At 56.4% G+C, this 25,511-nt stretch overlaps 1 protein-coding gene across 1 annotated transcript; it reads left to right on the forward strand.

Moving 5' to 3' along the window:
• The first annotated feature begins 46 nt into the window (after window positions 1-46).
• On the forward strand, window positions 47-25,511 carry actn3a (actinin alpha 3a). The gene is made up of 13 exons (XM_073031238.1): window positions 47-137; window positions 2,315-2,545; window positions 3,157-3,304; window positions 4,257-4,407; window positions 5,924-6,032; window positions 6,355-6,495; window positions 10,708-10,890; window positions 13,472-13,606; window positions 14,834-15,013; window positions 20,487-20,633; window positions 21,958-22,023; window positions 23,352-23,510; window positions 24,706-25,511. The coding sequence occupies exons 1-13, from the start codon at window positions 108-110 to the stop codon at window positions 24,862-24,864; spliced, it is 1,839 nt and encodes a 612-aa protein (XP_072887339.1). The 5' UTR covers window positions 47-107; the 3' UTR covers window positions 24,865-25,511.

A 25,511-nucleotide genomic window follows, 5' to 3' on the forward strand; every position in this document is an offset into this window, starting at 1 on the left:
CCCAGTTGGTAATCCTCTGGTTTGTTCCCCCCCCCCCCCCCCAGGCTGAGACCGCAGCGAACAGGATTTGCAAAGTCCTGGCCGTCAACCAGGAGAACGAGAAGCTGATGGAGGAGTATGAGAAGCTAGCCAGTGAGGTAAGTCCCACTCTGGGGTTCTGGAGACAGAGAGAGGCTTGCTGCCCCTGCTCCCCCTTCCTCTCCTCTTTCTTCATCTCTCTCACCCTCTCTTGCTTCCCATCTCCCCCTTCCTCTCTTTCTTCATCTCTCTCACCCTCTCTTGCTTCCCATCTCCCCCTTCCTCTCCTCTTTCTTCATCTCTCTCACCCTCTCTTGGTTTCCTCACCCCCTTCCTCTCCTCTTTCTTCATCTCTCTCACCCTCTCTTGCTTCCCATCTCCCCCTTCCTCTCCTCTTTCTTCAACTCTCACCCTCTCTTGCTTCCCATCTCCCCCTTCCTCTCCTCTTTCTTCATCTCTCTCACCCTCTCTTGGTTTCCTCACCCCCTTCCTCTCCTCTTTCTTCAACTCTCACCCTCTCTTGCTTCCCATCTCCCCCTTCCTCTCCTCTTTCTTCAACTCTCACCCTCTCTTGCTTCCCATCTCCCCCTTCCTCTCCTCTTTCTTCAACTCTCACCCTCTCTTGCTTCCCATCTCCCCCTTCCTCTCCTCTTTCTTCATCTCTCTCACCCTCTCTTGGTTTCCTCACCCCCTTCCTCTCCTCTTTCTTCATCTCTCTCACCCTCTCTTGCTTCCCATCTCCCCCTTCCTCTCCTCTTTCTTCATCTCTCTCACCCTCTCTTGCTTCCCATCTCCCCCTTCCTCTCCTCTTTCTTCATCTCTCTCGCCCTCTCTTGCTTCCCATCTCCCCCTTCCTCTCCTCTTTCTTCATCTTTCTCACCCTCTCTTTCTCTCTTGGAGGGAGCCCTCTCGCTCCCTCACTCTCTCAACTTGCTTATAACCCTCCCTCATTGTTGCCCCTTCTCCCTCGCCCCTCAACTCCCTCTCTCCCAAATCTCTCTCACACCCTCCCTTTCTCCCTCTGCCTCTCCTATGCTCTCTCCCTACCTTCACTCTCCCTCTCTACCTCTCTCTTACACTCTCACACCCTCCCCACCTCTCTCTCCCTCCCTCACCCTCACTGTCTCTCACCCCTCCTCCCTCACCCTACTTTCCACTCTCCATCTCTCTCACCCTCCCTTCCTCTCTCTCTCACACTCATTCTCCCTCTCCCCCCCACTCTCACTCTCTCTAACCCACTCTCGCTCTCTCTAACCCTCTCTCGCTCTCGCTAACCCTCTCTCACTCTCGCTCTCTCTAACCCTCTCTCGCTCTCGCTCTCTCTAACCCTCTCTCACTCTCTCTAACCCTCTCGCTCTCTCTAACCCTCTCGCTCTCGCTCTCTCTAACCCTCTCTCACTCTCGCTCTCTCTAACCCTCTCGCTCTCGCTCTCTCTAACCCTCTCTCACTCTCGCTCTCTCTAACCCTCTCTCGCTCTCGCTCTCTCTAACCCTCTCTCACTCTCGCTCTCTCTAACCCTCTCGCTCTCGCTCTCTCTAACCCTCTCTCACTCTCTCTAACCCTCTCTCACTCTCACTCTCTCTAACCCTCTCTCGCTCTCTCTAACCCTCTCTCGCTCTCGCTCTCTCTAACCCTCTCTCGCTCTCGCTCTCTCTAACCCTCTCTCGCTCTCACTCTCTCTAACCCTCTCTCGCTCTCTCTAATCCTCTCGCTCTCTCTAACCCTCTCGCTCTCTCTAACCCTCTCTCGCTCTCTCTAACCCTCTCTCTCTAACCCTCTCTCACTCTCTCTAACCCTCTCTCACTCTCACTCTCTCTAACCCTCTCTCACTCTCACTCTCTCTAACCCTCTCTCGTTCTCTCTAACCCTCTCTCGCTCTCGCTCTCTCTAACCCTCTCTCGCTCTCGCTCTCTCTAACCCTCTCTCGCTCTCACTCTCTCTAACCCTCTCTCGCTCTCTCTAACCCTCTCGCTCTCTCTAACCCTCTCTCGCTCTCTCTAACCCTCTCTCGCTCTCTCTAACCCTCTCGCTCTAACCCTCTCTCGCTCTCTAACCCTCTCTCGCTCTCGCTCTCTCTAACCCTCTCTCACTCTCTCTAACCCTCTCGCTCTCTCTAACCCTCTCTCGCTCTCTCTAACCCTCTCTCGCTCTCGCTCTCTCTAACCCTCTCTCGCTCTCTCTAACCCTCTCTCGCTCTCTCTAACCGTCTCTCGCTCTCGCTCTCTCTAACCCTCTCTCGCTCTCTCTAACCCTCTCTCTCTCTCTCTCCCTCTCTCCCCCCCCCACCCCACCCAGCTGCTGGAATGGATCCGACGCACGATTCCGTGGCTGGAGAACCGTATCCCGGAGAAGACGATGCAGGCCATGCAGCAGAAGCTGGAGGATTTCCGGGATTACCGCCGCGTGCACAAGCCCCCGCGCGTGCAGGAGAAGTGCCAACTGGAGATCAACTTCAACACCCTGCAGACAAAACTCCGTCTCAGCAACCGCCCGGCCTTCATGCCCTCTGAGGGCAAGATGGTGTCCGTAGGTATCCCGGCACAGACGGCGGGGCAAGGGTGGGGGGGGGGTTTCAGGAGCATGGAGCGGGGAGGTTCTGGGGGGGGGAGCCCGCAGTGGGGAGCAACTGGGAAATAGTGAGACTAACAAAGTGGACAGCGGGGGGCAACAACTCAATCGCGAGCCCAATAATGTAGTTCCCGGGGAGGCCCAGTGAAATGGTCCCGGAGGGTACGCATTGATAAGCAATGGGAACAATGACCCCAACAGAACATTTATTGACTCCTGAGAGAGTGGCCACCCTCTTGGTGTGGGTGAGCACTTATTTGTGGGTTTGGGGTGGAGATGTTCCCTCGGTTTCACTCCTCTTTCGGCGTCACCATTGGGCTCCCTCTACCGCACGCCACTCTCAACAGGGTTCACCCACTTCTGCTCCTGCTCGGTCTGAGGGCGGTGGTGGGGGGCTACCCGGATGAAGAGGCCTTGCCCCCGAGCACGAGCCGAGCCAGGCCAGTCCGCGCCTCGGTCTTCGGCCGAGAGGTCGTGCCGGTCAGACCTCACCACCGTCCCTCGTGGGCGGGAGTCCTGAGGGGGGCAGCAAGGACAGTAACCCCGCGCCCCAACCTCATCTGCCGCAGGACATCGCCAACGCCTGGAAAGGCCTGGACCAGGTGGAGAAGGGATACGAGGAGTGGCTTCTCACCGAGATCCGGCGTTTGGAGCGCCTCGACCACCTGGCCGAGAAGTTCAAGCAGAAGTGTGCACTGCACGAGGCGTGGACCTCAGGTGAGGGGGCAGAGCAGAGAGGGGAAGGGAACGGTGGTGGGGGGGGTGAAACATATAGTGGGGGAGCATTGGTGGGGAGCGAGATGATGGGAGACATTTGCTAGGTGTGGAGAAGGTTGTTGGGTACGGGGACATAGGGTGAGAGAGGGTTATTGGCATGGGGAGAAGATCATTGAGGCAGTCGATGGGTGGGTGGACGTTGAGTGGAGAGAAACATTGGGGGGGAAGAGGCTCATTGGGCGAGGAAGGGGTTTGCAGCTATGGAGTAGCATTGGGTCGAGAGGGACATTGAGTATGGAGAGAGACGTTGGGTTGGGATGCTTGGGGAAAAGCGGGTCATTGGGTGGGGAGACGGTCATTGGGTGCAGAGAGACAGTGGGTGGTGAGAGAGTTGATGAGCGTGAAGAGGGTTATCGGGTGGGGAAAGCATCGTTGGGTGGGTGGGGACAGAACCATTGAGTGGAAAATCGATCGGTGTGGAGGGAGACATGGGATGGGGAGAAATTGGGAGGGGAACGGTTCATTGGGTGGGGAGAGAATCGTTGGGTGAGGGGAGATTGGGTGCAGGAGAGGATCATTGGATGGGTGGGCCATTGTGTAGGGAGAGACGTTGAGTGGGGAGAGAGACATTGGATGGGGAGAGGGTTGTTGGGTGAGGAAGGGGTTGTTGGGCGTGGGTGGAGACATTGGGTGGAGAGGGCACTGAGTATGGAGAGAGCGATTGGGTGGGGGGTGCTTGGGTGAGAAGAGGGCCTGTGTGTGCAGAGAGATAATGGGTGGGGAGAGGGGTCATCGAGTGGAAAGAGGGTCACTGGGTGGGGAGAGGGGCATTGGGTGGGGAATCGTTTGGTGTGGAGGGAGAGTCATTGGGAGAGGGAGGGGGAGAGCGCCGAAGAGCGAGGGTACCAGGGCTGGCTAATACCCCCCCCCCCCCTTGCCCTCCTGCCCCCAGGGAAGGAGGAGATGCTGAGCCGGAAGGAGTATGAGTCGGCCTCACTGATGGAGATCCGTGCCCTGATGCGCAAACATGAGGCCTTCGAGAGTGACCTGGCCGCCCACCAGGACCGCGTGGAGCAGATCGCCGCCATCGCTCAGGAGCTGAAGTAGGAGCACGACACTGCCCTCCCCTCATCGTGCCTCCTCCGACCCTCCATCAGGCCCCACCCACTCCAGCGTCCCTCAACCACAACTCCCAAAACAAACCTGCCCTCCTCATCCTTCCCCAACTCATCCCTCTCCTCCCTTCCACACTCAACCCAACTCGTCCCTCACCTTCCCCCACCACACCTCCACCCTCACAGTCGCCAGCATTCAACTCGCCTCCGCCACTTCTCACAAAACCGCCTCCCACTCCCACTTCACACTCCTTAATTTCTCCCCTTACTCTCTCCCCCTCCCCTCTCCATCTCTCCCATTCCCCATCTAAAACACCTCACCCTCACTACCCTCCCGCTCCTCCTCCCCTCTCCCTCTCCCCCTCCCTTCTCCCTCTGTCTCCCATTCCCCATCTAAAACACCTCACCCTCACCACCCTCCCGCTCCTCCTCCCCTCTCCCTCTGTCTCCCATTCCCCATCTAAAACACCTCACCCTCACCACCCTCCCACTCCTCCTCCCCTCTCCCTCTGTCTCCCATTCCCCATCTAAAACACCTCACCCTCACCACCCTCTCCTCCTCCCCTCTCCCTCTCCCCCTCTCTCTCTGCCAAACTCTGCATCTCCACTTCATCTCCCTTACCGTCTCCCTCCCATTTAAAACCCCTCTCCATCTCACCCCTCCCTCAACCTCCCCATCTCTCTCCTCCCCAATCTCCCTCACTCTCACTCTCTCTGCCATTCTCTATGCCCCTCATTCTTTATCACTCACTCCCCTCTCTCACCCCCTCTCCCCTGTCCTCACTCCTTCCTCTCCCCTCGCTCATCCCTCCCCTACACTCCCTCATCTACCCCTTCCCATCTACCCTCCATCTCCCTCTTTCTGTCTCCCCCATTTTAAACCTCTCTCCCTCCCCTCCCTCTCCCCTTCCTTCTTCCTGTCTCCCTCTTCCATTTTCCCCTCTCCTTTCTGCCCCTCTCCCCTTCTCCTCACACCTCCCTCATTTTCACTCACCTCTCAAACCCCCGATCTCTCTCTCCCTCCCCCTCCCCATTCTCCATCCTCCTCCATCTTTCTCACTCACCCCACCCTCTCTATCACATACACTGTATGTCTGTGCGTCTCTCTCTCCCTCTCTCCCCCTCTCTCTCTCTCACTCTTTCTCACTCTCTCCCTTTCTCTCCCTCCCACTCTCTCACTCTCTCTCCCCTCTCTCTCACACTCCCTCTCTCTCACTCCTCCCTCCCTCTCTCTCACTCTCCCTCTCTCTCACTCTCTCCCCCACCCTCTACCACTCTCTCCCTCCCTCTCTCACTCTCTCCCTCTCTCACTCTCTCCCCCCCTCACACTCTCTCCCCCTCACACTCTCTCCCCCCTCACTCTCTCCCCCTCTCTCTCACTCTCTCTCTCTCTCTCTCTCTCTGTCTCTCTCTCTCTCCCTCTCCCTCTCCCTCTCTCTCTCCCTCTCACTCTCTCCCTCTCTCTCTCACTCCCTCTCTCTCTCTCTCTCTCCCCCCCCCGCAGTGAGCTGGATTACCACGATGCAGCCACGGTGAACAATCGCTGTCAGGCCATCTGTGACCAATGGGACACTCTCGGGACCCTGACCCAGAAACGGAGGGACTCCCTCGAGGTAGGTGGTGACCTCTGAACCCACCTCCCCCCCCCCCCCCCCCGTTACGGCCAATGACCCACTTTACAGGGAAAAGCCCCGTCAGCCCAACGAGCCGAGCTGCCCGGCCACCCACCAATTTAACCCGAGACTAATCACAAGACAACTTATGCTAACCAATTAACCGGTTAACCGGTACGTCTTTAGTCTGTGGAAACATCAGCGCCCAGAGAGAACGTACAGGGGAGGCCAGAACTCTGACCCCCCGAGCTGTAATTGCACCCTCTCCGCCATGGCACTTCACTCTCCTTCCCCCCTCACTCTCCCTCCTTCCCTCCCCCAGCGGAACGAGAAACTGCTGGAGACCATCGACCAGCTGTACCTGGAGTTCGCTAAGCGGGCAGCCCCGTTTAACAACTGGATGGATGGGGCCATGGAGGATCTGCAGGACATGTTCATCGTGCACAGTATCGAGGAGATCCAGGTAACTCGTGGGGGGAGCACAGAGCACGGGGGAGGAGCTGCACACTGACTGTGCGAGGATCCCATCACACTCCAATACACATCTGGACGTGATCCCCACACTCCGATACACAGCTGGACGTGACCCCCACACTCCGATACACAGCTAGACGTGACCCCCACACTCCGGTACACAGCTGGACGTGACCCCCACACTCCGATACACAGCTGGACGTGATCCCCACACTCCGGTACACAGCTGGACGTGACCCCCACACTCCGATACACAGCTGGACGTGATCCCCACACTCCGATACACATCTGGACGTGATCCCCACACTCCGATACACAGCTGGACGTGATCCCCACACTCCGATACACATCTGGACGTGATCCCCACACTCCGATACACAGCTGGACGTAATCCCCACACTCCGATACACATCTGGACGTGATCCCCACACTGTGACACACATCTGGACGTGATCCCCACACTCCGATACACAGCTGGACGTGATCCCCACACTCCGGTACACATCTGGACGTGACCACACACTGTGACACATCTGGATGTGATCCCCACACTCCGATACACAGCTGGACGTGATCCCCACACTCCGATACACATCTGGACGTGATCCCCACACTCCGGTACACAGCTGGACGTGACCCCACACTGTGACACATCTAGACATGATCCCCACACTCTGATACACAGCTGGACGTGATCCCACACTGTGACACACATCTGGACGTGATCCCCACACTGTGACACACATCTGGACGTGATCCCCACACTCCGATACACAGCTGGACGTGATCCCCACACTCCGATACACATCTGGATGTGATCCCCACACTCCGATACACAGCTGGACGTAATCCCCACACTCCGATACACATCTGGACGTGATCCCCACACTGTGACACACATCTGGACGTGATCCCCACACTCCGATACACAGCTGGACGTGATCCCCACACTCCGGTACACATCTGGACGTGACCACACACTGTGACACATCTGGACGTGATCCCCACACTCCGATACACATCTGGACGTGATCCCCACACTCTGATACACAGCTGGACGTGATCCCCACACTCCGGTACAGAGCTGGACGTGATCCCCACACTCCGATACACATCTGGACGTGATCCCACACTGTGACACACATCTGGACGTGATCCCCACACTCCGATACACAGCTGGATGTGATCCCCACACTCCAGTACACATCTGGACGTGACCACACACTGTGACACATCTGGACGTGATCCCCACACTCCGATACACAGCTGGACGTGATCCCCACACTCCGGTACACATCTGGACGTGATCCCCACACTCCGATACACATCTGGACGTGATCCCCACTCTCTGATACACATCTGGACGTGATCCCCACACTCCGATACACATCTGGACGTGATCCCCACACTGTGACACAGCTGGACGTGATCCCCACACTCCGATACACATCTGGACATGATCCCCACACTGTGACACACAGCTGGACGTGATCCCCACACTGTGACACACAGCTGGACGTGACCCCACACTGTGACACATCTGGACGTGATCCCCACACTCTGATACACAGCTGGACGTGATCCCCACACTGTGACACATCTGAACGTGATCCCCACACTCCGATACACATCTGGACGTGATCCCCACACTCCGGTACAGAGCTGGACGTGATCCCCACACTCCGATACACATCTGGACGTGATCCCCACACTCCGATACACATCTGGACGTGATCCCCACACTTCGATACACAGCTGGACGTGATCCCCACACTGTGACACAGCTGGACATGATCCCACACTGTGACACACATCTGGACGTGATCCCCACACTCTGATACACAGCTGGACGTGATCCCCACACTGTGACACAGCTGGACATGATCCCACACTGTGACACACATCTGGACGTGATCCCCACACTCCGGTACAGAGCTGGATGTGATCCCCACACTCTGATACACAGCTGGACGTGATCCCCACACTCTGATACACAGCTGGACGTGATCCCCACACTCCGATACACATCTGGACGTGATCCCCACACTCCGGTACAGAGCTGGACGTGATCCCCACACTCCGATACACATCTGGACGTGATCCCCACACTCCGATACACAGCTGGACGTGATCCCCACACTGTGACACATCTGGACGTGATCCCCACACTCCGATACACAGCTGGACATGACCACACACTGTGACACATCTGGACGTGATCCCCACACTCTGATACACAGCTGGACGTGATCCCCACACTGTGACACAGCTGGACATGATCCCACACTGTGACACACATCTGGACGTGATCCCCACACTCCGATACACAGCTGGACGTGATCCCCACACTGTGACACAGCTGGACATGATCCCACACTGTGACACACATCTGGACGTGATCCCCACACACCGATACACATCTGGATGTGATCCCCACACTCTGATACACAGCTGGACGTGATCCCCACACTGTGACACACATCTGGACGTGATCCCCACACTCCGATACACAGCTGGACGTGATCCCCACACTCCGGTACACATCTGGACGTGACCACACACTGTGACACATCTGGACGTGATCCCCACACTCCGATACACATCTGGACGTGATCCCCACACTCCGATACACATCTGGACGTGACCACACACTGTGACACATCTGGACGTGATCCCCACACTCCGATACACATCTGGACGTGATCCCCACACTCCGATACACATCTGGACGTGATCCCCACACTGTGACACACATCTGGACGTGATCCCCACACTCCGAATCACAGCTGGACGTGATCCCCACACTCCGGTACACATCTGGACGTGACCACACACTGTGACACATCTGGACGTGATCCCCACACTCCGATACACATCTGGACGTGATCCCCACACTCTGATACACAGCTGGACGTGATCCCCACACTCCGGTACAGAGCTGGACGTGATCCCCACACTCCGATACACATCTGGACGTGATCCCACACTGTGACACACATCTGGACGTGATCCCCACACTCCAATACACAGCTGGATGTGATCCCCACACTCCGGTACACATCTGGACGTGACCACACACTGTGACACATCTGGACGTGATCCCCACACTCCGATACACAGCTGGACGTGATCCCCACACTCCGGTACACATCTGGACGTGATCCCCACACTCCGATACACATCTGGACGTGATCCCCACACTGTGACACACAGCTGGACGTGATCCCCACACTCCGATACACAGCTGGACGTGATCCCCACACTCCGGTACACATCTGGACGTGATCCCCACACTCCGATACACAGCTGGACGTGATCCCCACACTCCGGTACACATCTGGACGTGATCCCCACACTCCGATACACATCTGGACGTGATCCCCACACTGTGACACACAGCTGGACGTGACCCCACACTGTGACACATCTGGACGTGATCCCCACACTCTGATACACAGCTGGACGTGATCCCCACACTGTGACACATCTGAACGTGATCCCCACACTGTGACACACAGCTGGACGTGATCCCCACACTGTGACACAGCTGGACGTGATCCCCACACTCCGATACACATCTGGACGTGATCCCCACACTGTGACACACAGCTGGACGTGATCCCCACACTGTGACACATCTGAACGTGATCCCCACACTGTGACACACAGCTGCACGTGACCCCACACTATGACACATCTGGACGTGATCCCCACACTGTGACACACATCTGGACGTGATCCCCACACTGTGACACATCTGGACGTGACCCCCACACTGTGACACACAGCTGGATGTGATCCCCACACTGTGACACATCTGGACGTGATCCCCACACTGTGACACACAGCTGGACATTATCCCACACGGGTAAGACCACAGCAGGATAAATTTCAGTGACGTTTTCTCGAATGTGGCAGCCACATCGGGACATAGCAAATATATCCTGGAGTGGGTTCTAACCATGGCTGCATCTGAACACCTGTCTGATTATGGTGAAAACACGTAGGCATTTTTCTGACTGTTTCACTCACAGCCAACACGAGGTAACCGTGTTGGTCACAGCCGACGCTGTGTCCATCACAGCTGGGCTGAGACCATACTAGTCCCCTATGCACTTGCGTTTCCCGAACAACACTGCCACCGCCACGATGGGCCGAAGGGCCACTCTGCTGACTCGGCCTCCGCCCTCTCCCTCCCCAGAGCCTGATCACGGCACACGAGCAGTTCAAGGCCACGCTGCCGGAAGCCGACAAGGAACGGATGGCCATTATGGGGATCCAGAACGAGATCAACAAGATAGCCCAGACCTACGGAATCAAGCTGTCCGGAATCAACCCGTACACCAACATCAACCCCCAGGACGTGGCCGCCAAGTGGGACAAAGTGAGGCTCTACAGAGCAACCCCGTGACGGTCAGACAGAACGGGGCAGTGGGATGAGTCTGGGGATTCACACAGGACTGTGGGGAGAGAGTGGGACAGTGGGATGAGTCTGGGGACTGACACGGGTCTGTGGGGAGAGAGTGGGGCAGTGGGATGAGTCTGGGGACTGACACGGGGCTGTGGGGAGAGAGTGGGGCAGTGGGATTAGTCTGGGGACTGACACAGGGCTGTGGGGAGAGAGTGGGACAGTGGGATTAGTTTGGGGACTGACACGGGGCTGTGGGGAGAGAGTGGGGCAGTGGGATTAGTCTGGGGACTGACACAGGTCTGTGGGGAGAGAGTGGGGCAGTGGGATGAGTCTGGAGACTGACACAGGGCTGTGGGGAGAGAGTGGGACAGTGGGATTAGTTTGGGGACTGACACAGGACTGTGGGGAGAGAGTGGGACAGTGGGATTAGTTTGGTGACTGACACAGGGCTGTGGGGAGAGAGTGGGACAGTGGGATTAGTTTGGGGACTGACACGACTGTGGGGAGAGAGTGGGACAGTGGGATTAGTTTGGGGACTGACACAGGTCTGTGGGGAGAGAGTGGGACAGTGGGATTAGTTTGGGGACTCACACAGGACTGGAGAGAGTGGGACAGTGGGATTAGTTTGGGGACTGACACGGGACTGTGGGGAGCGTGGGACAGTGGGATTAGTCTGGGGACTGACACAGGACTGTGGGGAGAGAGTGGGACAGTGGGATTAGTTTGGGGACTGACCCAGGGCTGTGGAGAGATAGTGGGACAGTGGGATTAGTTTGGGGACTCACACAGGGCTGTGGGGAGAGAGTGGGATTAGTTTGGGGACTGACGTGGGGCTGTGGGGAGAGAGTGGGACAGTGGGATTAGTTTGGGGACTGACACAGGACTGTGGGGAGAGAGTGGGACAGTGGGATTAGTTTGGGGACTGACACGGGGCTGTGGGGAGAGAGTGGGACAGAGGGATTAGTTTGGGGACTGACACAGGACTGTGGGGAGAGAATGGGACAGTGGGATTAGTTTGGGGACTGACGTGGGGCTGTGGGGAGAGAGCGGGACAGTGGGATTAGTTTGGGGACTGACACAGGACTGTGGGGAGAGAATGGGACAGTGGGATTAGTTTGGGGACTGACGTGGGGCTGTGGGGAGAGAGTGGGACAGTGGGATTAGTTTGGGGACTGACACAGGGCTGTGGAGAGATAGTGGGACAGTGGGATTAGTTTGGGGACTGACGTGGGGCTGTGGGGAGAGAGTGGGACAGTGGGATTAGTTTGGGGACTGACACAGGGCTGTGGAGAGATAGTGGGACAGTGGGATTAGTTTGGGGACTGACGTGGGGCTGTGGGGAGAGAGTGGGACAGTGGGATTAGTTTGGGGACTGACACAGGGCTGTGGAGAGATAGTGGGACAGTGGGATTAGTTTGGGGACTGACACGGGACTGTGGGGAGAGAGTGGGATTCGTTTGGGGACTGACACAGGGCTGTGGGGAGAGAATGGGACAGTGGGAATAGTTTGGTGACTGACACGGGGCTGTGGGGAGAGAGTGGGACAGTGGAATTAGTTTGGGGACTGACACAGGGCTGTGGGGAGAGAGTGGGACAGTGGGATTAGTTTGGGGACTGACACGGGACTGTGGGGAGAGAGTGGGACTGTGGGATTAGTTTGGGGACTGACACAGGTCTGTGGGGAGAGAATGGGACAGTGGGATTAGTTTGGTGACTGACACGGGGCTGTGGGGAGAGAGTGGGACAGTGGGATTAGTTTGGGGACTGACACGGGGCTGTGGGGAGAGAGTGGGACAGTGGGATTAGTTTGGGGACTGACACGGGGCTGTGGGGAGAGAGTGGGACAGTGGGATTAGTTTGGTGACTGACACAGGGCTGTGGGGAGAGAGTGGGACAGTGGGATTAGTTTGGTGACTGACACAGGGCTGTGCGGAGAGAGTGGGACAGTGGGATTAGTTTGGGGACTCACACAGGGCTGTGGGGAGAGAGTGGTACAGTGGGATTAGTTTGGGGACTGACACAGGGCTGTGGGGAGTGAGTGGGACAGTGGGATTAGTTTGGGGACTGACACGGGGCTGTGGGGAGGGAGTGGGACAGTGGGATTAGTTTGGGGACTGACACAGGACTGTGGGGAGAGAGTGGGACAGTGGGATTAGTTTGGGGACTGACACGGGACTGTGGGGAGAGAGTGGGATAGTGGGATTAGTTTGGGGACTGACACAGGACTGTGGAGAGAGTGGGACAGTGGGATTAGTTTCGGGACTGACACAGGTCTGTGGGGAGAGAATGGGACAGTGGGATTAGTTTGGGGACTGACACGGGGCTGTGGGGAGAGTGTGGGACAGTGGGATTAGTTTGGGGACTGACACAGGGCTGTTGGGAGAGAGTGGGACAGTGGGATTAGTTTGGGGACTGACAGGACTGTGGGGAGAGAGTGGGACAGTGGGATTAGTTTGGGGACTGACACGGGGCTGTGGGGAGAGAGTGGGGCGGTGGGAATAGTTTGGGGACTGACACAGAACGAGCTTTCACTGCGAACCCTGTGACCCTGCAGGTGAAGACACTGGTCCCGCACAGAGACCAAACCCTGCAGGAGGAACTCGCCCGTCAACAGTCCAACGAACGTCTTCGCCGCCAGTTCGCCGCCCAGGCCAACGTCATCGGCCCTTGGATCCAGACCAAGATGGAGGTGAGGTTGGATCTCTGTGTCAAATCCTTGCGGCCCCTGTCCTGGGCTCCTGCTCCACTGCTGGGGAGGACCGTAGGAGGGTTGAAATTCGGGGACGGAGAGGGAACGGCAGCAGACGTTATTTGTCAGAGGGGGATGGTGCCCTTGCCCTCCGAGAGTGGTGCTGTGGGTTTGAGAAGGGGCCGTTAGAGTGGCCGGGGAGCGTGGCCGCGATGCGTTTCATGGGCGGTGAATGCTGCGGCCGCTCTGCGACGGAGGGGACGCTTGGAGCGGTTGCGGGGCGCCGATCGAGCAGGCTGGACAGTCCCACACACTGTCACGCCCCCCGAGAGTGGTTGGAGCCGCCCTCATCCAGGCAAGGGGAGTGTCCCCTCGTGACGTGTCCTGTGGATGGGGGAAAGACTGTGGGGTGTCACTCCCCGAAGAATCTCCACCCTCTGACATTGTCGCCACGGGGTTGGTGTGCCTGGTCCAATAGCGTTTCTTGTCGGTGGTAACTCCCCCCTCCCCCTAGGACAGTGATCATCGGTGTCCCTGCAATATGCATGTCACTAGATGCTGTGGTCAGAATCCATCGCTGGGAGCTGGTCACGTGTGGGCACAACGTTACTTGCCTCCGTTTAGCCCCTGTTTAGACAGGGTCCCATTCAATAAGCCAGCCCCAAAAACTGATTCTGCACTGGTCACTGGGAGTGAGTGATGGGACAGTGTGGAGGGAGCTTCACGCTGTGTCTGACCCCGGGAGTGTGTGATGGGACTGTGTGGAGGGAGATTCACTCTGTGTCTGACCCCGGGAGTGTGTGATGGGACGGTGTGGAGGGAGATTCACTCTGTGTCTGACCCCGGGAGTGTGTGATGGGACGGTGTGGAGGGGGATTCACTCTGTGTCTGACCCCGGGAGTGTGTGATGGGACGGTGCGGAGGGAGCTTCACTCTGTGTCTGACCCCGGGAGTGAGTGATGGGACGGTGCGGAGGGAGCTTCACTCTGTGTCTGACCCCGGGAGTGTGTGATGGGACGGTGCGGAGGGAGATTCACTCTGTGTCTGACCCCGGGAGTGTGTGATGGGACGGTGCGGAGGGAGCTTCACTCTGTGTCTGACCCCGGGAGTGTGTGATGGGACGGTGTGGAGGGAGCTTCACTCTGTGTCTGACCCCGGGAGTGTGTGACGGGTCGGTGTGGGGGGAGCTTTTCCAGGGCTGACTGTCCCACTCTTTCCGCCCGTCAGGAGATCGGCCACATCTCCATCGACATCACGGGCTCCCTGGAGGACCAGATGAACCACCTGAAGCAGTACGAACAGAACATCATCAACTACAAGTCCAACATCGACAAGCTGGAGGGAGACCACCAGCTCATCCAGGAAGCCCTCATCTTCGACAACAAACACACCAGCTACACCATGGAGGTAAGCCCCCCCAACATCACCTCCCTGGCCTCCGGGGCTCAGACCTCCCGGTCTACCTCTCAGCCTGCACCGGTGTTTGTCCAGTTTAAAGTCAAATTTGATACCGTCCGTGCGTCTGCGATTTCAGGCCAGGGGCCGGATTAAGGACGTCTGATGGCTGCGAGTCCAGAGAGTCCGGGGCCAAGGACACGAGGCCTGAAGGCAGGTTGTCCTGAGGTTGGGATCCTGGCTGAGTGAGAGACTGGGAGGGTGGGAAAAACGTTTATTTTAGAACATAGATCACTGCATTACAGGCCCTTTGGCCCGTCCGGTTATGCTGACATTTTAACCTACTCCAAGATCAATCTAACTCCTCCCCCCCCCCCCCCCACAGAGCCCTGTATTTTGCCCATCTAAGAGTCTCTTAAATATCCCTAATGTATCTGCCTCGACCAACACCCCTGACAGGGTGTTCCATACACACCCACCACGCTCTGTGTGAAAAACCTACCCCCCCAATACTTTCCTCCAATCACCTTAAAGTTATGCCCCCTCTTATTAGCGATTTCCATCCTGGGGAAAGTCTCCGGCTGTCTGCTCGATATATGCCTCATCATCTTGTACAGCCCTTCAAAAACGCAAACACGAGGAAATCTGCAGATGCTGGAAATTCAAGCAACACACACACAAAATGCCGGCGGAACGCAGCAGGCCAGGCAGCATCTACAGGGAGAAGTACCTTCGACGTTTCGGGCCGAGACCCTTCGACAGGGCTACCTAGTCTTGATCAAGGGTCTCGGCCCGAAACTTCGACTGTACTTCTCCCGATAGTTGCTGCCTGGCCTGCTGCGTTCCACCGGCGCCTTGTGTGTGTGTGTGTTCCTTCAAATTTAAAGTCAAGTGTATTGTCATGTGAGAGACTGCATGGGGCAGAGTCTGGAGGTCAAAGGGCTGATGGCTGTGAGTCCAGGGACAAGGACTGGAGGCCCTGAGGCGGCCTGTCCTGGGGGGTGGGGTGTGTGTGTGTCTGTGTCTCGCAGGCCGTACGTAGGATGTGAAGAATCTTGGGGGGTCTGAGCGGGGTGACGGAGGTGTAACTGGGAGGGTGACACTGTACTTACTCGGAGGTGCCAGGTGAATGACATAACCGTCCCCCACGTACAGCGCCCAGTGCCGGTAAAGTGGCCGAAAAATTTCTATCAGGTCACCGGCCTTCGGATCCCGGTCATCCTGGTGACTAGACTGGAAAAGAGAGGGGTATCAGTGAGGGAGGCAGGGAGAGAGAGGGCTTGTGTCGCTGTGGTTCTGTTGTTGTTGCCCCTTGTGTTCTCCTGCTGAACACTGAGAGTATCCCTTCTGAGCCTCAGGACTCACACCACCAGGTTCAGGAACAGTTATCACCCCTCAACCATCAGGTAGAAGGTACAGGAGCCTCAGGACTCGCACCACCAGGGTCAGGAACAGTTATCACCCCTCAACCATCAGGTAGAAGGTACAGGAGCCTCAGGACTCACACCACCAGGTTCAGGAACAGTTATCACCCCTCAACCATCAGGTAGAAGGTACAGGAGCCTCAGGACTCGCACCACCAGGGTCAGGAACAGTTATCACCCCTCAACCATCAGGTAGAAGGTACAGGAGCCTCAGGACTCGCACCACCAGGGTCAGGAACAGTTATCACCCCTCAACCATCAGGTAGAAGGTACAGGAGCCTCAGGACTCGCACCACCAGGTTCAGGAACAGTTATCACCCCTCAACCATCAGGCTCCTGAACCAGAGGGGATAACCACACTCAACGCCATCACTCAACTCTTCCCACAATCTACTTTCAAGGACTCTTCATCTCATGTTCTCAATATTTATTACTTATTCATTTATTGTTATTATTTCTTTCTGCTTGCATTTATTGTCTTTTTGAAGGCCCAAGTTGGAGCGGTCTTGAATTGCGTCCCTGATGGTTACTATTCTATTAAGGATTGAGTATGCCCGCAAGAAAATGAACCCCAGGGTTGTGTAAGGTGACAGACTTGTAGTTTGAACTTAGAAAGGTTGAGTGAGCGAGGGCTTTTCTCTCTGGAGCGAAGGAGGATGAGAGGTGACCTGATAGAGGTGTCCAGGATGATAAGAGGCAAGTCAAGTCACTTTTATTGTCATTTTGACCATAACTGCTGGTACAGTGCATAGTAAATATGAGACAACGTTTTTCAGGACCATGGTGTTACATGACACAGTAGAAAAACTAGACTGAACTACGTAAAAAACAACACAGAAAAAAAAACTACACTAGACTACAGACCTACCCAGGACTGCATAAAGTGCACAAAACAGTGCAGGCATTACAATAAATAATAAACAGGACAATAGGGCAGTAAGGTGTCAGTCCAGGCTCTGGGTATTGAGGAGTCTGATAGCTTGGGGGAAGAAACTGTTACACAGTCTGGTTGTGAGAGCCCGAATGCTTCGGTGCCTTTTCCCAGACGGCAGGAGAGAGAAGAGTTTGTGTGAGGGGTGCATGGGGTCCTTCACAATGCTGTTTGCTTTGCGGATGCAGCGTGTAGTGTAAATGTCCGTGATGGTGGGAAGAGAGACCCCGATGATCTTCTCAGCCGACCTCACTATCCGCTGCAGGGTCTTGCGATCCGAGACGGTGCAATTTCCGAACCAGGCAGTGATGCAGCTGCTCAGGATGCTCTCAATACAACCCCTGTAGAATGTGATGAGGATGGGGGGTGGGAGATGGACTTTCCTCGGCCTTCGCAGAAAGTAGAGACGCTGCTGGGCTTTCTTTGCTATGGAGCTGGTGTTAAGGGACCAGGTGAGATTCTCTGCCAGGTGAACACCAAGAAATTTGGTGCTCTTTACAATCTCTACCGAGGAGCCGTCGATGTTCAGCGGAGAGTGGTCGCTCCGTGCCCTCCTGAAGTCAACAACCATCTCTGTCAACAACAGAGATCGAGTGGAGAGCCAGAGACTTTTTCCCAGGGTGGAAGTGTCTAATACGAGGGGGGGAGAATAATTTTAAGGTGATTGGAGGAAAGTATGGGGGGGGGGGATGTCAGAGGCAGGTTTTTTTACAGAGAGTGGAGGGTGTGTAGAACGCCCTGCCAGGGGTGGTGTTAGAAGCAGATACATTAGGGACATTTAAGATGCTCTTAGATGACAGAAACGTGGAGTGTTTTGTATGAGGGAAGGGCTGGGTTAATCTCAGAGTAGGTTCACATTGTGAGGCAAAGAATCCGGAGGGAGGGGTTAGAATGCTCTTTAGAGTACGTTAAAAGGTCAGCACCCAATCGTGGAAGTCGGCCAGCACTGTAGTGACATTCGCACCGGACTTCGAGACGGGACGCCCCGGGTTCGAGTCCGGCTCGCTCCTTGCACGCTTTCCATCCGCGCTGGGTTGCGTGTTGAGCTAGCGACTCGGCCTCGTAAATAAAAACACAGAGAGATGCAGGGTTGCCAGCAGGGTTGCCGCCCGATGCACCACGAGGTGCGGAGAGGAACATCAACGGCAACATCGCGGCCCGAGGGGCCCGTACCATCGCCTGAACTGTTCCGTGTTCTGGTGTGGACACGCGACCAATGCGTGTTTCGATGTACGCGTGATGAATAAATCCTGATCGTGAATCCGGCAAGTGTGCGCGTACGAACAGGTGTACCGAGAAACTTTACTTGCAGCGCCGTCAATGGCGCATTGCCACAGATAAGCAGCGTTCACGTGCAGATTAGGCATAAACTATGCCCAATTTTTGTAAGAAGGGACGGGGCAGAGCAAAAGTAAACGCGCCCATGATACTGCAAGGCTGTCGTCCTGTTGTTATAACGATTCGAGTGGTGCCGGTTCGTTCAAGAAGCAAATTTAGACACTGGCCCTTCCAACCCAACAGGCCTGCGCCGACCAATTACACGCACGTGACAAATTAACCTCCTAACCCCTGCGTCTTTACGTACAGTGCACATGGAGGTATCTTGCGGTCACGGGGAGAACCTATCGGCGGTGGCGGGAATTGAACCTGGGACACTGGCGCTGTAATGGCGTCACCATAAGACCATAAGGCAGAGGAGCAGAATTCGGCCATTTGGCCCATCGAGTCTGCTCTGCCATTCCATCATGGCTGATCCATTTACCTCTCAGCCCCCCCAATCTCCTGCCTTCTCCCCGTAACCCTTCATACCCTGACCAATCAAGAACCTATCAACTTCCGCCTTAAATAAACCCACTGACTTGGCCTCCACAGCTGCCTGAGGCGACGAATTCCAAAGATTCGCCACCCTCCGGCTAAAGAAATTTCTCCTCATCTCCGTTTTAAAGAGGCATCCCTCTATTCTGAGGCTGTGTCCTCTTGTCCCAGGCTCCCCCACTATAGGAAACATCCTCTCCACCTCCTCTCTATCTGTGTCCTCTGGTCCTAGACCCCCCCACTATAGGAAACATCCTCTCCACATCCACACTATCTGTGTTCTCTGGTCCTAGACCCCCCCCCCCCCCCACTATAGGAAACATCCTCTCCATGTCCACTGACCCCGGGAGTGTGTGATGGGAAGGTGTGGAGGGAGCTTCACTCTGTGTCTGATCCCGGGAGTGTGCGATGGGACGGTGTGGAGGGAGCTTCACTCTGTGTCTGACCCCGGGAGTGTGTGATGGGACGGTGTGGAGGGAGCTTCATTCTGTGTCTGACCCCGGGAGTGTGTGATGGGACGGTGTGGAGGGGGCTTCACTCTGTGTCTGACCCCGGGAGTTTGTAATGGGACAGTGTAGAGGGAGCTTCACTCTGTGTCTGACCCCGGGAGTGTGTGATGGGACGGTGTGGAGGGAGCTTCACTCTGTGTCTGACCCCGGGAGTGTGTGATGGGACGGTGTGGAGGGAGCTTCACTCTGTGTCTGACCCCGGGAGTGTGTGATGGGACGGTGTGGAGGGAGCTTCACTCTGTGTCTGACCCCGGGAGTGTGTGATGGGACGGTGTGGAGGGAGCTTCACTCTGTGTCTGACCCCGGGAGTGTGTGATGGGACGGTGTGGAGGGAGCTTCACTCTGTGTCTGACCCCGGGAGTGTGTGATGGGACGGTGTGGAGGGAGCTTCACTCTGTGTCTGACCCCGGGAGTGTGTGATGGGACGGTGTGGAGGGAGCTTCATTCTGTGTCTGACCCCGGGAGTGTGTGATGGGACGGTGTGGAGGGAGATTCACTCTGTGTCTGACCCCGGGGGTGTGTGATGGGACGGTGTGGAGGGAGCTTCACTCTGTGTCTGACCCCGGGAGTGTGTGACGGGACGGTGTGGAGGGAGCTTCACTCTGTGTCTGACCCCGGGAGTGTGTGATGGGACGGTGTGGAGGGAGCTTCACTCCGTGTCTGACCCTGGGAGTGTGTGATGGGATGGTGTGGAGGGAGTTTCACTCTGTGTGTCAGGGCACAGGAGGATTGATGTGTGGAGCTGTTCCCTGGTTGCTGGGTGTTGCCTCACTGTGACCATGTTCTCTTCCCCCGACTGTCCACAGCACATCCGAGTGGGCTGGGAGCAGCTCCTCACCACCATCGCCAGGACCATCAATGAGGTAGAGAACCAGATCCTGACCCGGGATGCCAAGGGCATCAGCCAGGAGCAGCTGAACGAGTTCCGTGCCTCCTTCAACCACTTCGACAGGGTCAGTGCCACATGGGGGCACACAGAGCGGGGTGGGTAGGGGAGAGAGGGGGGTAATTAGGTGAGGGGGAGGAGCAGGAGGAGAGAGTGGAGGAAGGGATTGGGGTTTGGGGGGAGGGAATGGAGATGGTGGTGGCAGGGCAAAGAGGAAAGTGGGTGAGGGGAGGGACATTGGATCAGATGAGGGGTTGGAGATGTTGGACCGGGGAGGGTTTGGGTTAGAAGAGGGGCTGGGTTCGGGGGAGGTGGATCAGGAGAGAGGTTGGGTGAGGGGAATTGGATCATAGAAGGGGTTGGGTGAGGGAACTTTGAATCAGGAGAGAGTTAGGGTTGGGGGGAAATTAGATCAGGAAAGGAATTGGATGAGGGAGACGTTGGATCAGAGGAGAGGTAGTGTTGGGGGAATTGAATTGGGAGGATTTGGGTGAGGGGTCATTTGATCAGAGGAAGGTTGGGTTGGGAGGAATTGGATCGGGGAGGGGTTGAATGAGGGGGAATTGGATCAGAGAAGGGGCGTTGGGTGAGGGGGCATTGAATCAGAGGAGGAGTTGGACCGGGGACGGGTTGGATGAGGGGGAATTGGACCAGGGAGGGGCTGGGTGGGGGACACTGTCGGGGCAGAGGGGTAAGAGGTGGTGGGGAGAAGGGAGTGCGTTGGGACTATGTGAAAGTGGGGCTAGAGAGAGAAGCAGAGAGGGCACATGGTGAGAGAGAGAGAGAGGCAGGGGGGATTAGGGAGAGGTGGAGTGGGGTGTGTGTCTCAATGGGGGTGGATGAATAGGATAGGGATGAGAGGGGGATGAAGGGGAGAAGCAGGAGTGGGGAGAGGGTTGGGGTGTAGAGGGAGAGTGGGTGAGAGATGGAGGGGGAGCGGACAAGGTTGAACAAGAGGGAAGTGAGGGAGAGTAAGAGTGATGGGTGAGTAGGGTGAGCGAGGGAGAGGAGGAGAGGGAGTGAGGGGAAGGGCAGGAGGGGTGGGGGCTCAGGGAGTGATAGGGCATGGGAGGGCGAAGGGGACAGAGAGATACTGAGGGGGAGAGGTGGAGGGAGACAGCTGTTAAGAGGGGTGAGGGAGCAAGGGAGTGGGGGAGAGGAAGGAGGGAGAAGGTGAGGGGACAGAGGGTGACCCTGGCAGGGTGGTGAGAGGAGGAGGAGAGACAGTGGGTACAGGGCGAGGGGTATCGGGGTCTCCGAGGTTTGTCAGCTCTTGCCTCCTCGCTCGGTCAGCCTCAGTGGGCTCCGGCTCCCGGGAATCCGGGGGGGCCATCCTTGTGGCCGGGTGCAGTCGCTAACTGGAATCTCTCTCTCTCGGTGGGACGGTGCAGAAGAGGAACGGCAAGATGGAGCCCGACGACTTCCGTGCCTGCCTCATCTCCATGGGCTACGATCTGGTAGGTTCTCCTGAGGAACGCCCTTCATCCCGGGCGACTCAGAACGGTGGGGGAGGGTCTCACAGGGTGGCCAAGGACTCTAGGGTGCTCGAAGTCTCACGCCCCCCAGCCTACCAGCCTTGCGGGTGAGTTTGTGGTAAGGAGGGCAAGTTTAATTCATTTCCAGAGGACTGGAATATAAAAGCAATATTGGGCTGAGTAACTTCTCTGCCCCCTCCCCTTCCTTGGCTCCCTAAACAAACTTACTTCTTTCCTTCCCAGTTCCCGTGTCGGATCCCGGTCCTCCCTCCGTAGATGCTGCCTGGCCAGCATCTTCAATTTCTATTTCGGGTCTCCCGTGTCCGCCGACTCCCCCCCCCCCCCCCCCAAATGGCTGTTCGCCAATCTCAGGTCGGTAAACAAAGGAAGGGGTGAAAAGATGACTGTAGACACCGGAACTCCGAGACAGATTAAAAAACAGAAAATGCAGGAAATACATAGTCGCACCTGAAGGGGGATAGGAGCCAGGACTGTACGTGATGGAACTCAGAAGGATAAGGATTTAAATCTACCGGATACTGGAAGACCTAGATAGAATGGATTTGGAGCATTGGGCAGGAGCTGCGGGAGCCTTAGGTCCCACAGCACCAGGTTCAGGAACAGTTATTGCTCTTCGTCGGGTCTCCGTTTAATTTCTGTATCTGAGGGCTCGTCCAGGAGTCAAGAATGGCGAGAAGTCTTCGCTCCAAGGTTAACACACAGATACTTAACAAACTAGATAAGGAGTTGAGAAGCGAGGCTAAGGGGTAAAAGATGGTGCTTCAGGAAAATCTATCGCTTCTATAGATAAGTTAAAGAAAATTCCTCAGATAGATTTGAAGGAATAAAAGATGGTGCTTCAGAAAAATCTATCGCATTTATAGATAAGGAAAATTCCTTAGATAGAAATAAACGAGTTAATAGGTTCACATCACGTGGGTCATGTGCTAGTACTTAGCCAATGAAAAATGAGAAAGGTGATAAATCGTTAGTTTAGCTGCTGTACTGCTTTCTGCCGTTAAGTGTGAAACATCTTGTTAAAAAAGTACAAATCTCATAAGTATTATTTTTTTTTTAAAATTAGTGTTTTCCAATACCTTCCAGCATTAGGGTCCCAAAGCAGCTTGGATAACTTCACTCACCTCAATTCTGGACTGACGTGCTTTGAAGGACTTTAGACCCCGTGTTCTCAGTATTATTAATTGTTTATCCCTTGCGCGATTTGTCCTCTTGTTTGGGTGTTTTGCAACCCCGTGCTGTTTGGTGTTAAACTTTGCCTGTTGTTCCCTTCCCCCCCCCCCACCCGACAGGGCGAGGTGGAGTTTGCACGGATCATGACCCTGGTGGACACCAACAACACTGGCGTGGTGACCTTCCAGGCCTTCATCGACTTCATGACCCGCGAGACGGCCGAGACGGACACAGCTGAGCAAGTCATGGCCTCCTTCAAGATCCTGGCCTCCGACAAGGTTCGAAATGGCCGCTCTGGCTGACCTTTGACCTGGCTCCCGGACAACGCCCCGTTCCCCCTTCAGGGTCAAAGTTTAAACCACTCCCCGGGGGATGGTGAGGGTGGGCAGGCTCCCTTTCCCACGTGCACAATCCCATTCGGAAGATAATGGCCCTGTTCCGAGTGGGAGTTGCCCGTCCAGATTAATGAGTCTGACAGCAGTATGCAAGAAGCTGTTCTCGAGTCCAGTGGTCCAGGCATTCAAGCTCCTCAAGAAAAGGGAATGGACCTGTGACGGGATGGTGTCGAGGGAGCTTCACTCTGTCTGACCCCGGGAGTGTGTGATGGGACGGTGTGGAGGGAGGGTCACTCTGTGTCTGACCCCGGGAGTGTGCGATGGGACGGTGTCGAGGGAGCTTCACTCTGTGTCTGACCCCGGGAGTGTGTGATGGGACGGTGTGGAGGGAGCTTCACTCTGTGTCTGACCCCGGGAGTGTGTGATGGGACGGTTTGGAGGGAGCCTCACTCTGTGTCTGACCCCGGGAGTGTGTGATGGGACGGTGTGGAGGGAGCTTCACTCTGTGTCTGACCCCGGGTGTGTGTGATGGGACGGTGTGGAGGGAGCTTCACTCTGTGTCTGACCCCGGGTGTGTGATAGGACGGTGTGGAGGGAGCTTCACTCTGTGTCTTACCCCAGGAGTGTGTGATGGGACGGTGTTGAGGGAGCTTCACTCTGTTTCTGACCCCGGGAGTGTGTGATGGGACGGTGTGGAGGGAGTTTCACTCTGTGTCTGACCCCGGGAGTGTGTGATGGGACGGTGTGGAGGGAGCTTCACTCTGTGTCTGACCCCGGGAGTGTGTGATGGGACGGTGTGGAGGGAGCTTCACTCTGTGTCTGACCCCGGGAGAGAGTGATGGGACGGTGTGGAGGGAGCTTCACTCTGTGTCTGACCCCTGGAGTGTGTGATAGGTTGGTGTAGAGGGAGCTTCACTCTGTGTCTGACCCCGGGAGTGTGTGATGGGACGGTGTGGAGGGAGCTTCACTCTGTGTCTGACCCCGGGAGTGTGTGATGGGACGGTGCGGAGGGAGCTTCACTCTGTGTCTGACCCCGGGAGTGTGTGATGGGACTGTGTGACTCCCGGGGATGGGACGGTGTGGAGGGACACTCCCAAGCCTGCGCCCCATGGTGATACTGACCCTTGTGTCCCTGCAGAACTACATCACGGTGGAGGAGCTGAGGAGGGAGCTGCCCCCAGAACAGGCAGAATACTGCATCAGCCGGATGACCACCTACAGTGGAGCAGACTCGGTCCCCGGAGCACTCGACTACATCTCCTTCTCCAGCGCGCTGTACGGGGAGAGCGACCTGTGAACCTCCCTCTCTCACTCCCTCCCTCAGCCGTGTCCGTCCGCTTTGCCGTCTTCCATTGCGCCAACCCAGCCAGGAGGACCAGCCTCCATTGCGCGCCTCAGAATGTCTTTCCCCCCAACACCCCGACACCCTGTCCGCTCTAGGGAGGGGCCCTCAGAAGAAAAGGTTTGGATTAACTCACTGCATGCACTGTTGGACCGGGGAGGGAAGTGGGTCTGGGGAAGGGGAGGGGACGTACTGGGTGTCCCCCCTCCACCGACCTCCCCTCCGGTGAGGTGGAAGGGGGACCTGTAGTGGCGTTCACCCTCTCCGCCATCTTGGTGGCCAAGGGTAATTTCTTTAGTGAGGAATGGTGGGTGAGGGGGGAAAGGTCGCCCAGGGATCCTTCCCCCCCACCCACACTCCTCCTTTCCCCTCCCCTTCCCCACCGACAACCCGCCCATCTCATTCCATTGTCCTCTTGCTTCTACGTGTAGCTCCTCTTCCGACCAGCCCCCGCGAACGTTTATTTATTCTTGAGAGTCAGGCTCCAGGCGATTTGAAACACTAGGCCGGCGAGTGGGGTCGCTCGCTGGATCTCGGGGAGGGGAGCGTCTTTTCAAGCCACAGATTGTAAGCTGAGACAATAAAAACACTCCTTGGAAGTA

Source organism: Hemitrygon akajei, chromosome 28 (genome assembly GCF_048418815.1).
Source record: "Hemitrygon akajei chromosome 28, sHemAka1.3, whole genome shotgun sequence".
Classification (NCBI taxonomy): Eukaryota; Metazoa; Chordata; class Chondrichthyes; order Myliobatiformes; family Dasyatidae; genus Hemitrygon; species Hemitrygon akajei.